This window comes from Lonchura striata, chromosome 2, assembly GCF_046129695.1.
Source record: "Lonchura striata isolate bLonStr1 chromosome 2, bLonStr1.mat, whole genome shotgun sequence".
Lineage (NCBI taxonomy): Eukaryota > Metazoa > Chordata > Aves > Passeriformes > Estrildidae > Lonchura > Lonchura striata.
This window is the reverse complement of record NC_134604.1, coordinates 66,289,620-66,305,215: the sequence shown is the minus strand read 5'-3', so window position 1 is coordinate 66,305,215 and position 15,596 is coordinate 66,289,620. Positions and strand designations below refer to the sequence as shown.

The 15,596-nt window shown below is 32.6% G+C and overlaps 1 protein-coding gene across 5 annotated transcripts in view; it reads left to right on the top strand.

The window, feature by feature from the left end:
- Window positions 1-15,596, top strand: part of NBEA (neurobeachin) — a 451,486-nt gene that overhangs the window by 204,984 nt on the left and 230,906 nt on the right. For all 5 annotated transcript variants that reach the window (XM_021541930.3, XM_021541926.2, XM_021541925.3 and 2 more), the window contains 2 exons: window positions 1,948-2,009; window positions 14,225-14,289. In XM_021541930.3, coding sequence (XP_021397605.2) covers window positions 1,948-2,009; window positions 14,225-14,289 — 127 coding nt within the window. The remainder of the gene's footprint in view (window positions 1-1,947; window positions 2,010-14,224; window positions 14,290-15,596) is intronic.

The window sequence follows — 15,596 nt, the reverse complement described above, 5'->3', positions numbered from 1 at the left end:
TTAGAACTAGATCATCGTTGTTATCTGGATGATAATCATGAGCATTTATTCTAGCTTTGTGACATTTTAGGAACACTCCAAATTTTTTTCATATTGTTTGAAGCTGCACAGGTAGCATAAGAATGCTAACTTCTAAGAACATTCTTATTTAATTAATTAAGCCAGAAAATACTCATTATGTATTTCTCTTCAAAGTATATATTTTATGTCAAGGTTTCTTTTTGAAAACCTGGTGAAGATAAAAAGATTTTAGTGCTGATGCATAATCACTTTTATGTAATTTAGTTGGTTTCCTTTTCATAACTCTGTATGGTGCTTATTCTGGATACACTTGTTTGTTTGGGTTTTTTTTATGTAAAATCATAAGTAAGAGCATGTACAAATTTAGAAGACTGTAGCATGAGGATAGGTTTCCAAGAGAATTCTTTTGCCTTAGTCATGTCTTAGTACACCTGAGGTCTGATTTTGAAAGATGATTAGTGAGTGTGTGACAGACAGGGGTTATTTTTGTGTTTTTCATGTTGGTTTTGGGTTTGTTTTTTTTTTGTTTGTTTGTTTTTGGTGGGTTTTTTTTAGTTTTACAGAATGAGAGGTGAATGCGTAATAAACCAGACAACATTCTATTATGAAATATTTGATGTGTCTGTCCTACCTGCATTGGCTTAATTGTAGAGTTCAGTCTTCCATTTGGATTTTCTTTGTCAGCTTCCAAACAGTGGAAGAAGCCTGCAGGTGATAAGTATCTCATTAATCTTTCTGATCTTCTAGCACTTGAGCATGAGAATAGCTGATCAATTACAGTCTCACTAAATGAGCTTTGCACATCTGCCTCTTATTTCATTAACTGCCCCTGTATCTGATAGAATGGAAGCCTGGTGGCTTCTTACAGCTTGTTCTGTGTTGCTGTACAATAAGGATGGGTTTGTTAGTAAAATGGGCACAAAAGGGTATTTATCCACTACCCAAAATAAATATACATGCTATCATGTAGGAGTGCTTTTGTCTCTAATCGCTGTTTGTAGAAACCATCTTAAAGCACATCAGCTTGCTTTCCAGCCACCTATTTACCCCTAACTTGTAAGCTTATTTGTAAATTTATCATTTTTATAACACAGCCAAAGTGTTTCCATGCCCTAAATCATCATATTAATGTCTATATGGTGTTAGATAACAGAAGCTAGCACATGTAAAGGTAACAGTAGAAATTAAATTTCCTGCAAGTGTCCTTACAATTAATTTTTAAAATACTTAGATATGGCATCCTTCTCTCAGAGAGTAAGTTTACATTTCCAAAGATGCAAACGAGTATTTGCAATAGTGACAATGTTACTAGGTATTTATTATTTTAAGTCTGAGTAACAGACTACATAATTCAAGGTTTGTTTCAAGAAACAAAAATGTTTTTGTTTATGGGGTTTGATTTTAATAAAATCATAATAAAATTATGGGGTTTGATTTTAATAAAAATATTATTTCACATGAATGCCTCTTTCATCAATACTCAAGCTTTCAATTACAGGATAATCGATTACTAGATGAAAATTAAAATTATATCTAAGCAGAGGCTTTATTCTTTACCTGTTATTAACTGATCATTTTATTCTTATGAATTTACATTATTTAATATTCAAAAGCTGTTAACTTATGTTTATCATGCATTAAACTGTTTTGGATTGTACTGATATTTATTTATTTAAATAATTAAGCTAAATGCCAAAAATAATTAGAAGACATTCTGTCCTGAACTGGTCTAGATTATTCCAGGTGATTCTTTTGAACATTTAAATATTCTTGAAACTGAAATTCTCAGTTAATTGTGCTTGAAAATTGTTTTAGTCTGCATTATAAAAAATATAAATTTATATATTTTATGGATTTCTGGAACAATGGAGCTATAATATCTAAATACCACCATCTTTTAAACTAATTTTTGACTGTTTATTGCAGGTCTTGTTTGCATGAAGTCAAGTACTTCAGTGGTTGAACTGGTTATGCTGCTTTGTTCACAGGTAAGACATTCTCTGGTTTTGATTGTATTAATTTTCTTGCGTAATCACTGTCAGCCAAGGAATTGTGTCTGGCAATTTGTTTTATTCTTCCATTTTGTTACAAATGAAAAACCAAATTAGTTTCTTCTGGTGATATATAAATTGTAGATTTTTTTTTTTTAGATATTCATTCTATACTTTTTCTGTATTCACAGGGCATACGAGGTATATTTGCATTTCTGTTCTAAAAGTGTATGGATGTATGTTATTAATTTTCTCTGTGTATAAGCTCTCCTCCTGTTCTTATGTAGATTATGTAAGTAGGATACTGTGGTCATAATTTTATGTTGAAATTTATCTTTGAATTAGTGATTTTTTTAAAGCATTACTTTGTGCTGACTGTAGTACTTTTGATATACATGACATAACATTGAATATTTTACGTAGCTGTCAGTATATAAAAAGCAGCAGAACATGGATTAAGTAGTCCTCAAGAACTGGCAGAAGCAGAACATTTCTACGTAAAATTTTTGTGGTTAATTTTTGGGGTTTTAACACAGCAGTAATGGGTTTCTTGGGAATAAAAATTAATTAATGTTTTGAAATGCTTTCAAAAATAAAATATTGAAAGCTAAACTAGTTTTTTATATTGTTTGTATTATTTATATCTCAATTTTCATATTATTTGTTTTGATAGAAGTGTTATTGGCTAATATTGTGTATATATCCTTTTACTTTAAACTGCCAATAAGAAGTTAACAGCAAACATTTTAGAACTTTGTTCACTTTGTACGATGTAAGAAAACTGGTTTCCCAACAGATTCAAATAACCTTGCAAGTTTTTATACTTCTCTAAAAACTTATAAGAACATTTCATGAACCGGGTTCCCCACAGAACTATAATACCAGTTCAACTCAAAACAAGTTTGTGAATAAAATTCCCAGGTTAACTTATTATATAATTATCAAAGAAAATTACTTCTTTGCATGTTTTCTTAAGCATTCACTACTGCACATTGACAGCATACACTAAAAACAAATTGTAAACAAAGGTGTTTCTAGGCACAATTGAAATTAAAATCTACTTTTGAGAAATCTGTCTGAAAATAATAAACATTTACAAGTAGATTTGGGGGAGAGTGTTCCAACTTACCTTGCCTGTCTGTAGGTTGCATTTCTTCAAGCTTGTGTCATAAGGAAATCATTAAATCTTGTTTTCCTTTGTATTTTTTTTCCTCTTCCTTTTATTTCTTCCTCTTTTAGAGGGATATCAGTTAGGGAAAAGTAAAAGAAAAATATATCCCTGGCAGGAATCCTCAGTGGGATTTCAACTTCAAACCTTCTCTAGCAGGGTACTTGAAAAATTTGTTACCTAATGGTGAAGTCTTGGGTTCCAAAAAAATTCCAAAAGATCCATTAAGGCTTTTGAGCTCAGTGTTCATGTCATACAACTTTTTTCTTTTATTTTTAACAGCTCTTGAAACATTTTTTCAAGGGAAAAAATAACTTACAGTCCTTTCTTCCCTAGCCTTCAGTTTTACTGCAGTTCTCAGGAATAAAGTGGAATGTAGCATTAGGGTCTAGTGTCTTTGATGGCCTCATCATCTAATCATAGGTTTAACATTACTCATTTGCTGGCTCCAGGAATTCCTGCCATTAAGGGCCCTAGAGATGAAACTTTGCCTCAAATATTGATTGAAAGGAAGAGAGAGAAATTTAAGCTCTTTCTCCAATGCTCTTTCTTTAGACATCTCAGTAAAGCTGTGTAACAAATGCAGCAAAAATCAATTTATGACTACCATATATGTTGGGGTTTATTTCAAAGTATTTCAAAAATAAAGTTCATTTTATACCTAGAGTAATGGGAAGAGCCTAATCATTTTGACGATTCAAACATTTATTTATTTTCTTCACTGTTTGCTTGGAAGAACTCTTTTCCATCTACCTAATTACTTGGGGAAATTTCAAGCTTTTCATTTTTATACATTGTCTGATACTTCAGGGTTATTTTCTTGTCTTCTAAATAAGGAAGATTTTGTCTCTGGATGTCCATTTATTAGGAAATACTTCAGGAGCTAAGTCTGTAGTGTTTGTTGGGGGAGTCATGGTAATTGTTTCTACAGGAACTGGTCAACAGGGGGCTGTAGTGGTGCAAATTGCAGTCTCCTCCCCTCACCTTCCTGACCTCTGGAATATTCTTCTGAACAGTAGCATTTCCACAGAATATAGTGGTTTGTCCTATAGGAGTAAATGGACCAGTCTGTATTTCTATTCATCAACAGGGAAGATTTTTTTTTTTTATTTATTATTTACATTTGAAAACTATCTGTCAAAAAAATCCGAGATAATTGCTATTATATGCTAAATACTAATACATAAACTAACTAGAAGAAAATAACAGCCAAATATCATAATCCAGTCTAGTATTTGCAGAGCTTGAATTTAGGATCATAGGAGATGTCCATGGCAAATGAGGATACCTCATCTCTATATAAAGAAGAGATAGACTACATGAGTTTTTTCTTATGACAAATTAAGCAATGTGAACTGGAAAGGCTGCATAAAGTATATAGCTCTGCCTAAAGTATATAACTAGTGCATTTTTAATAATTCCTGTGTAAATAGGGCTTTTCTTCCTAGCATGGGTAAATCCTTCATATTTAAATTGAATGACATTTTCCAGATTATGTGGGGAAGTTTGAAAAGTGTCACTCAAAAGATAGATGGTGATAATAAAAATCTTTGAAAAGTACAATTTTGTTTGCACAGAACAGGGTAACTTTAGACATTGAAAAGGAAAGGGAAATGCAAAGTTTGTTTTCCTTTCATTTGCTACAGCAAATTAGATGCTTTTATGCTTTTTATGTTGGAAATTCCATGTTAACGACTACAGATTAGCAAGGATGTCAGAATTTTTTTTCTTATCTGAGCTCCTGAATAAAATCAACATTGCCAGAGGCTCACATTCTAGGTATGGTCTAAATTTACATGAAATATCACATTACAAATGTCTGAAGGTACATGTCATGGATAATTCAGTTCATATGGGCAGCCTTTTAGGCTCTGAGGAGTATGCAATCAAGCCTTTCCCCCAAAGGAATTTGGAGTTTCTGTGAAAAATACATTTTAAGTTTTAAAGGAACTCCTGTATGGATGTTATATCATTTGTAGATTTGGGGAAGAGCAAAAAGCACTAGTCTGTGTTTTCAGAATCTTTCTTGTACTGTAATTGTATTATATTCTTTTCCTAGTAACACCTACTGCACTAGATTAAAATTTAGCTTAATTTGAAGGTTTTAATTTCTGTATTTCTTATATAAACCATAATCACACATCCAAGCACTTGAAAAAATTTTCTAAATAATTGAGAATAAACATATAATGATTTTCACTTTTCCTAAGATAGGCCTTTCTATTTGAAATTAGTCTGTTTTAACATAAAATGGATGAAGATGTGTTATGTTTGACAATATCTGTGCTTGATTAGCTGGTCTTTGTTCCCTCAGCCCAGTTGAGCATGTTCACAGCTGTGTTGCTGTTGGAGTGGCAGATTTCTTCAATAAGCCATGCAGTATTAGAAAAATGCATCAATTTTTACAGTGTAGTTCCTTCTTACATCAGATCTAGATTTCAATTACTTTTTTTAATATTATTTTTTCTTTTTTTTTTTTCCTAACCAAAACACTACAATAGTTTCTAATTACTTCCAGATCTTTTGCAGATTCCTCTCTTTGGGGAGACAGCTTCTGAAGAAATTGAGTAGTTGTGTCCCAAAGGAGTTTTCTCTCATGCCACTTGTATTTTCTGTATCTCATCTATTTACAAGAGAAAATAATTTTCTTAAAAAGAAAATACTGGTTTATTTTTTAAGACATCTTGTTACTCAGTCTGTTTAAAAATATAATTATTATAAGGATAAATGCCTTATAATCCTAAGTGGCAGAAAAAATTCAGAACATTATCAAGAAATTTGTCCCACTCCACAGAGAGATGTAAAAACCAATTAACAAATTTTAAAAATACCCCAAAGATGTGCCTGGCTGGTGTAAATTCAAAGGGAATCCTCAGAGAGGAAATTTGATAGTTTTTGTATCTCTGAGAATAAAGAAAGCCCCATCAACCAGGCACTGCAGGGATTTCAGTAGACACTAGCACATCTAGATGTATCTTCTGCTTCAAAGTATGGGATAGCTCTTTAGAAACTGGCAATTGATCAACACAGAAATCAAGGGGAAAAAAAGGAAAAAAAGGGAAAAAAAATCTTTTTCTGGTCCCACTGACCAGAAAAAGCCTTGAAATATGCAATTCATATAGTAGAAGCACAGTGCACAATTCTTGATACTAAATATACTGTATTCATGGCTTTGCATGAGAGTTTAAGGGGGAATTGTCTAGCTCTGCTGTGCAGAAACCTTTTACTTTTCATTATAGAATTTTCTTTTTTGTAATATTTCTTGTCTGTTTGCTCTTGTTGCTAATATTAGATTCAACTTTAATTATACTTCTTAATCTCCCTCCAGAGGTATTTCTAGGGTTCTCATAGTCTATAATTTTTAAGTAAGTGATAGTCTTTTCAGAGTAACTGTGACAGCAGAACAGTTACAGAATTGTTTGCTATTTTTCTTTTTGACACCAATTGCAATGGGAAAGGCTGAAGATAAGTTAAATAATAACTGCTTCCCTTAAATCTAAGGGAAAAAAAAACCTGTAACTTAATGTATTTAGGAAATTAAGTTTGATATAACTTCAGTGATGAAATTAGGGTTGGTTGTACAAATTTCTATGAAGATAAAATTTTTTAAATCTCTTTTCCTTATCATGAAACAAGTTGGGTGTTTTACCTTTGCTTGTGTTTTCGTATTTGTTCTGTTGCATTATCCACTGTCTCTTTTTTCGTACTAGTGCAAATAGGAGACAACTCTGCATATAATATCACTGCAAAAATCTGAATTGAAATTTGATTTTACAGGGGGGAATGATGCATAGAAACACATGTGCAAACATACAAAAACTCGTTTCAGTAATCCTTTTTTCCAGCATATCTTTCAAACATTTATGCTAACAAAGTTCTGTATCTGCTACACTACTTGCATCCTGCAGCTTCTTCTCTGCTAACAGCACTTTCGTACCAGTTCTGATATCTACAAGACTAACTCACAGGTGAAAACTGCTCAGACGTTTGTTCCCTGGTTTAGTGGTTCTTTAGCTAAGAGCCTTGTTGTGCCTTCTCTGAGCAGCCACCAGAGCTACTCAGAGAAAAGGATTCAGGATTGAAAAATTGGGAGCACAGAGGAGAAAAGAGAAAACACAACTCGTGTTTTCATGGCAGCAAGCTGTAATTCAGATCTCTGCATCTAATGGAATCACACTCTTAGGCTACAGTTTTAGTGGTCACTTTAGGCTTGTCTCTGGCCAAGATCACACTTCCAGATGTATCCATATCTTCTCCATGCCTAGCTCCATATTACTACTGATCCCTTTCATTAGGATACATAGTGGTGGAAACAACCACATCAAACCACAAATGAACCCTGAGTAAAAAAGTTATTTTTAACTAATTGTGCTTCTAAGGTAGCCATAAAACCAATAGCTTATAGCAGGTTGCAGATCAGTGTCTGGGGCTCTAGGAAAGACAGTCTGTCTCTGAGAGTCAAGACACAAAAAAGGAATTTTGGCGTTTGATGGAAGTGAATATAAATGAAAAAAATAAATTTTCATATGTTGGACAAGCCACTAGAAATGTGTATGAAATTTTCAGCAATGTTGCTCCAAAATAAGGCTTTGTATCTTCACATTTTACCACAGGCTCAAATTTAGGTTCAATAACCAAAATCTTTGTAGGTGAAGTGAGTACTTTCTAAAATATTCTCATCCTATTTATACTACATAAAGGTCCATCAAAAGGAAAGGAATATTTAATCTGTGTCTTTATGCAGTACAAATATGGTACAGCTTAAACACATACTTAGGTTCTAATGTTGATTTTGGGCTCCTCATAATCCACCACATGGCCTGTCCACAAATAGATTGTTATACACTTAGTGTAATTTCCTAAATGAACTCTAATACAAGCTACAGGAGAAGCCAAAAAAATTTCTTTTTATCTGTTTGTTATATTTTTTCTCTAAAATTAAGTGTTTTTTTGGGGAAGAGAGTTTTTTGTGGTTATTTTTTTGATTTTTTTCCTCCCTCAGCATTTTTCACCTGCTTTAAGAAATCCTGGTAAATTATGTAGAAAACTATTTTCCAAAAGCTGATAGTTTTTTATTACCTTTTCTTTTTTTAATATACACTAAAGGGGTATCAGAGGATTTTCTTGGACTGTCCATATGTAGAATGTCTTCCAGCCCAATCTGTCTTCATCTCTTAATAATCTGCTTCTGATAATCTAACTTTCAAATGGAAACTGTTAGTATATTCTTTCCTACTTGTTGAGTGATTTTACTTTCTTATTATTTTGTGAGGTGTCTGTACAGATTCCCATACATTTGGAAAACTAATTCTATGTTTTGCTTTTAGTAATAAGCAAGATGTTTTCTTTTTTATCTTATACCAGAGTTATCAAGGGACTTCTGGCCCTTTTTCTTGCCTGTCCGTTTCAGAGTACTTTTGTCAAAAAATATTAATGAATACACACCTGATCTGAACAACTTCTGGATTCATGGCAAGACAGGCAGAATCAGTAAAGTGTAAAAATCAGCCTCTGTATTTAATGTGGCAAGGTGTCTTCCCCTGACTTCTCTATAAAGCTGCTTACACAATTGAGAAGGATCTGAGACCTGGAGGAAATACATAGAAAGTCAGAGTGAGTTGGTATTTCTTCAAGGGCTGAGAAAGGATGCAAAGCTCATTACTAGAGCCCATCATAAATAATAAATATAGCTTTTGGTGGGTTCCCTATAATGGAGACAATATGAAGAGTACTTTTTGTACATACAAAGATTTCTTTATTTATTCATTCATTTTGGGAAGACTTCAAATTAGTTATCCATCTCTATCATCAAAGAGTGGTTGAGTAAAAAATGGACAAGCATTTAGGATAAATTGCCATACACAGCGTATATATTGTTTATAATAATTTTAGCATCTCTTAATTGAAAAAAAAGTATTTTTCCAGTCAGGAGGCGAGCTCTAGAAATCATGGAGCAATGTGTATCTTGTTGCACATATATTCTGCCTGTATTAGAAGCTATGCAGAATTTCTACAAGATCATGAAGGTTAATTTTCTAAATAAATTTGGCCATTTCCCTAGTGTTTGAATAATATAAATGTTTTTGTAATTGTAGGGTTTTTTTGTTTTGTTTTTTTTTTTTCTTCCACTATACCTATGAACTGTTCCTCTGGGAATGTTTGACTTCATTTTCAAGATAAATTGGGCAATTACCACAGGTGATCAGAAGGGCAATGGGTCTGTGTGTTTCCAAGAAAGCGAAAAATTAACATATTATTTAAAGTCAAGAGAATAGAGGCTGTAGTCTTGTAAAACCATAATCTAAAACTTTCTATTACCTTTGTTTTATTAAATTCATATTCATGCAAATAGTGTTATGAAAGTTTCACATTCTTTTCCTTTCTGGGATTTGGCCAGAGACCAGGAGTATTCCAAAACTTGCAGAATTTCCTTGCAGGAGGATGTCGTCAGTCATTCTGCAGCTTGCTTATTGTGGGAAATAGACACTTTTAAAATGGATGACCAATTACAAAAGCCTAAAATTGATCCCAAATTTATTGAAATAGTAGACCAAGAATACATTTTTTTTATCCTCTATCAGCAGTATATATGTGAGTATGAGAGAAGTACACAGGCAGTGTTACTGGAATTCTTAGATCTGATTTTCATTCCAAACAATAATGCAAGGTTTTCAGACTCCAATATCTTTAGGTAAATTCTTCTAGGACTGGAAGGGAAAATTCTGTGAACTTAAAAGCAGTATAATCATCTCAAAAATTTATGAGACTGTGTCTTGAAATCAGCTTTCCTGTTTTTACCTGCTTTTAATGGACACGGTTTTCTGCCATAAAAAAACCACAAAACATTTTGTACATCATGTAACATTTCTTTTGAATATTTCCTCCTAAATGAAGTAAAGCAAGTTATTGGTGATTTTTGGATAGGAAGTTATTGGTGATTTTAGGAGGTAACTCCACAACATGGAATTCAAACCCTAGCTAAATTACATGCATGTTGTGAATTGCAAACACATTTTTATAGTTTCCATTTCCTTCTCCAGATGAAAGCTATCACCTGTTCAGCTCCATACAAAATTTTCCACCAAATATATTTAAGGGTCTAGAAAGTAGAAAGTTGGTATAATAGATTTTCATCTGTCTCAATAAGTTTTAATTACAATGTAGTGATCAAAGAATTGAGGTATCGATGGAGTTATCAGCGTCTTAGACTAGAAAATTCACTAAATGTTCAGGATAACAAAAAAAAAAATACCTCAATTAATTTAAGACATGGAGAAAAGAGAAGTCCAATGAAGATACAATTGACACAGTAGCACCTGTAGTTCAAGGAGAATTGTAAGATTATTACTATGCCAGGTATCTTTCTGTTTCAGTAACTGCACTCCTTTGAGATACTTGACATTTTTGACACAAATTTATACTTCCTTGCAGAGAGTGGAAAGGGTGAGAGAACTCTGAGAATCACAATTCATTTTTTTAATAACTATACTACATTAACACAAGATTTTTTTTAAGATATGTTCTAGACATCATGAATAAAAATTTTAAAAATTGTAAGCAAAATATTATTTGGAAAGAAATATAAACTAAAATAAGTTCTTAACATACCAAGTCTAGTTTTTCCTTTTTGACCTCTCCACTACTTTTCTCCAGTGCAAATTTTCCACTATCAATTTAAGATGCCTGGACTGTTTTTTTCTTTTTTCTTTCTTTTTTTTTTGTGTGTGTACTGGAGATTGGAGAATTTTCAAGAAATAGAACTTGTAAAATATACTAAAAAGTAAATATTGTAATGATATCAGACAGTAAATGAGTGAATATCATGTTTTATAGGAAAACAACTGAATTTCAAGCAGTATTTGTATTGTGTTATTCATCGCCTGTCCTCTGCATGGAGTTTCATAACAAGTTTCAGTTTGAACTTTCTTTCAAGGAGATGATACTGATGCATTCTTTATGCATTGACACTTGTCAAGCAATGACAGAATAGATTTGGAGGAGAAGTTAAGGAATGTGTCAATTTCCATTATCCTAATAATTTAGTACATTTTTATTACTAGAATTTAATGGAATTTTGCATAATATTAATTTACAACAAATCCATACCAGAAGTAATTGAACTGAATGTCTAAAGTCATGTTTAGTGACTATGCACAAAGACAATTCTTTTCATTTATTTATCAATAAAGTTAAAAACTAAATTTTTGTTCTATTTTTAGTACAAAGAAATGGTGTCTTCATTCTTGAACACTGTCAGTGCTAGACAGCCTCTGAGTCTTCTACACCACACTTTGTTGAGTCATCCTCACTGCCCTACCAAGTAGGATCCCCAAGGGAAGAAAGATCCATGCATTCTTGTATGGAGGTAGTTGTCTCATACATGATTTTGTCAAAGGCTCTTTTTACTTCAGCACGTAGTCACCACCATAATTTTTGAGGCACAGAAAAGGCTTCAAGCTCTTGCTCAAAGGCTCAGAAGATTCATAATATGAGCTACACCAAAACCACATGAGATGTAGTCTAGTCATTGAAGCACTTAGCTGCTAATAACCACATGACTATGCTGTGATTCCACTTGACTGTAGCCTAAATCTTCCAACTACTGTCCCTGCATCCATTTCATTTGGTGTTTTTTTCTCATTTTCTTGCATGTTGGAGTAGAGAAAGATTACTTTGTAATCCAAGAGAATATAAACAAAATTGTTCCACGTCTTAATCCAGTTCTTAAAATACATGCAATGACTTGAATGGTCATTGCAAAGGCAACTCTAGTGCTGGCACTGAAAAATTATATTTTCAATCTATTTTTTGCATCTTTTAAAAACAAAATGGAAAAAAAAATAAAACCAGGTGCTTCTTCACATATATCTCAGGAACATGAATCTGTTTGTTAAATTATGCCTTAAAGTGATAGAAAATTTTGGCAGTAATGATTATTCCCTTATTTGTGGATTAATGGAGGGTTGAGAGTCTTTAATAAATCCTGTAGTAGCTACTTTGTAGTGCAACAGTGCATGAACCATGAATCATAGTTTCTTTCTAGGTTCTGTATCATTGTTTTTCACTAGTTTTGTGTAGATAGTTGAGAAAGCTTCAAACATTTTTTTTCATTAATAATTACTTCAGATAAATTGTTGAGATTTTCCACCTATGGAGATATAAGAAGTTATTTGTTTGCTTCCATATCAATGACGTTTTTAGTGGCTTTTTAGGCAATTTAAGATATCTCACATAAAATCCAGTTAGCCATTTTGGATGTTCTGCAGAATCTGAGACGTTTGCACTGAGCAGGAAGACCTCACAAAATACTTGCAAGAATCTCTTGGGCTTTTTCAGATACAGATAGACCCTCTGTTTCTTTTTAAAAATATTATTGCCTTGTTTGCTTTAACCTGTCTTAGGAAGGCTTTATTCCTTTCTCTTCTCTCTTTTCAACTTCTTTCCTGACTGCAAAGTCATAGCAACTGTGGTGCACAAAAACATCTCCAAAGAAAATACTGATAGTGGTTTTTATAGTGTACAGTAAAAGGCTCTGGTAAAAAAAAAAAAAAAAAAAAAAAAAAAAAAAAACAAAAACAAAAGCTATACTTTGAATAGTATCTCCAACACAGACTTTTGTTTCCTAAAATTCTCAAGATGCCTGTGTTCAGGTAATTGACTTCTTTCACTCTTAGTTTCTCAGAGTGATTTTCTACTCTACACAGATGATTTAACTACTTCCAAAAGTGATATCATTAGGTTTATCATTAGCTTGGATTTTAAAAATAACAAAATCAACAACACTGAAGAAAGGACCTGTAACAATGGTTTTTTAGCTCATAAACTAGAGGCTTGGACGCTGATACTCTGTCTTCCCTAACCAGGAGTTACCTTCTGAGCCACGGGTCAAGAAAATGTTAATTTTTGGAGTATTTTAGTAGCTTGCCTTTTATAAAACCAATCATGAGTATTAGATTGCTGTTGTTGGGTTTTTTCTAAGATGCATGACTTGGTCAAATCTGTAAATTTGTATAATCAGTATGAAGCACTTTGCTGATTAGTGACTAGATTGCACAGCTGTTCTTTGAGAAATTTTCCTTATCTATGCAAAGCTATCTTTTTTCACCCACATTAGGGAACAAGAATTGTGAATTTTGGCCTGATTTTTAACTGTTGGAAAAAAAAATAATTTATTAAAGGAATAGTTCCGTAATTGTAACTCTCTACCCATTGACAGCATATAGTCTTAGTCTAGGAAATCTCTCTTTAATCCAGCTAATGTACTGGTTTTGTTTTTCATTATAATGCAGAGGAAGTTTTTATTGCTTTTAATGAAAATTTTTAAGGAATTATTGCAAAAGAATGTAATCTTTACTTGCTGGAAAGAGAGATCAACCCTTTTTCATCTCAAGTATCAGAATTCTTGATGTGAGAGAAGCAGTAGTTTTTATGACAAAAGCTATTTGTGATGCATTGTGAAACTTCGCTTTAACTTAGCAGTATATGAAGTAAAATCCTGATAAATTTAATATCAGGTGGTTTAGATTAGTTTGAAATGTCATCTTGGAAATCCATAGTAACAGTAAAACAATTTTAAAAAATTAGTTTGTTTTCTTGTATTGGGTTTGTTTTCATTAATAATCAGAAAGAAGTAAAAATTGAACTCTATGAGGATGGATTTTACACAGATTATTGCCTGTCCTTTATAACAAAATGTACAAGGTGTAGCAGTGAAGCAACATGAAGGTACTTTGCTGCACTAATGTTCATTGGGTGACTGCATGAACTGCAGAAACAAGATGTTTTTTCTTATTCTCTGGACAAGGGGAAACTAAAGCTTGCTTAAGGGTGAAAAAGAAGACATGACCATCTGAAATTTATAAGAAAATCTGAATTAATTATAGTTTCTAAATTATCACATCATTCTTTTGATGAGGGGGGGAGTGTTGGGGGGAATTAAGAAGTTCTGCCTAAATTCAATCTCCTTAGAAAGTCACCAGGGTCAGCTTCAAAAATATGGTTTAAAATCCTTGGGTTTTGATCATGTTATGTTTTATCTTCTTAGGAATGGCAAAATTCTATTCAGAAGAATGCAGGACTTGCATTTATTGAGCTCATCAATGAAGGAAGGTAATGAATTTTAAAGCTTTTGAACAAGTAGTCATTTTGCATTTATTCCATTGGGTGATAATACTTCCTCACCATCTGTTCCAGAAAGATTCTGAAAAAGCCATGTTAATTAAGAGTTTTATTGTATAGATATTTTATATAGTAAATATTTAATTTTGAAGTGTGTAAATTTTGAAAAATTTGTTTATTGACAGAAGGAAATAGAATTCCCTTGAGCCATATATAAGTTTAGCGTTATTTGAGAATTGAACCACCATTCTCCAGAGCAGCAAGGTTGTTTTACCCAGACAGTCCAGGGAGCCCAATCTGTAAAACCATCTGCTGCTCCATCTGTTTTAGGAGCACAGCATTCATTTTACAGACATACTTCTCTATACTGTAATTTCATTACTGTTTTATCTAGAATTTCCAGCCAATTTGAGTCCTGTAAACCACACATGACATTATGTTTATATGAGCTTCCTTGATTTTGAAATTTTTAATGAATTTTTTTATCAGTCCTAAAATAATTTTAATTCTATGTGTTCTACTCTGTGCATTGTTTCTCAGTACTTCCAGCCAGCAAGCTGGGAAGCAAAGGGAGACTCTTTGGCTCTTCTTGTAGGAGAGAACCCAAGACAAACAATGTCATTTTATGTGTGATTTCTTATTTTCACCAGTGATATCTCACTGCCAAATGAAGTATCAAATCTTCTCTTTGTAGGATATTTTTTGTCTAGCTGATATTTCGGTGTTTAAATCACACATTTGTTTGAAAATAAATTTAGAAAATGTCAGACTATAGAAATGCAGGGGTAGGAGTATCAAAAAGAAAAGGAGTGTGTTATTACCCAGTATTTGGCTGGTACAAATTCTCCTGGATTCCCTGTGCACACTGAAGTCATAGTGCTATACAGCAGTAGGAAATGTAAGCCACCCTATTGGAAATTCTTCTTGCTATGAAGTGCAAATATGAGTTTTTTACACCATGATAGGGCTCACCTGAGTAGGTCATATGCTGTACATTGTACAAGAAATATTACCTGGCAACAGGCTCAATATTTATAGTAAGCTTATGTTCTTACATAATAATATGCAATACCATTTGGACATTTTTTATTTACTCAGCCAGGATATTGAGGTCAGATATTATTGCATGCTCACTATTGATAAAATGAACATTCTGAGCAAATCCTTTATCTGCATATTTTTATATGCATATTTTTATTTAGCAGTCAGGTTTTAAGATACCAGTGAACCTTCTAATCCCCTCTAACAATGACTTTACAAAAATAAGTATAATTTTAAAACCACTCCTTAAATCGAGT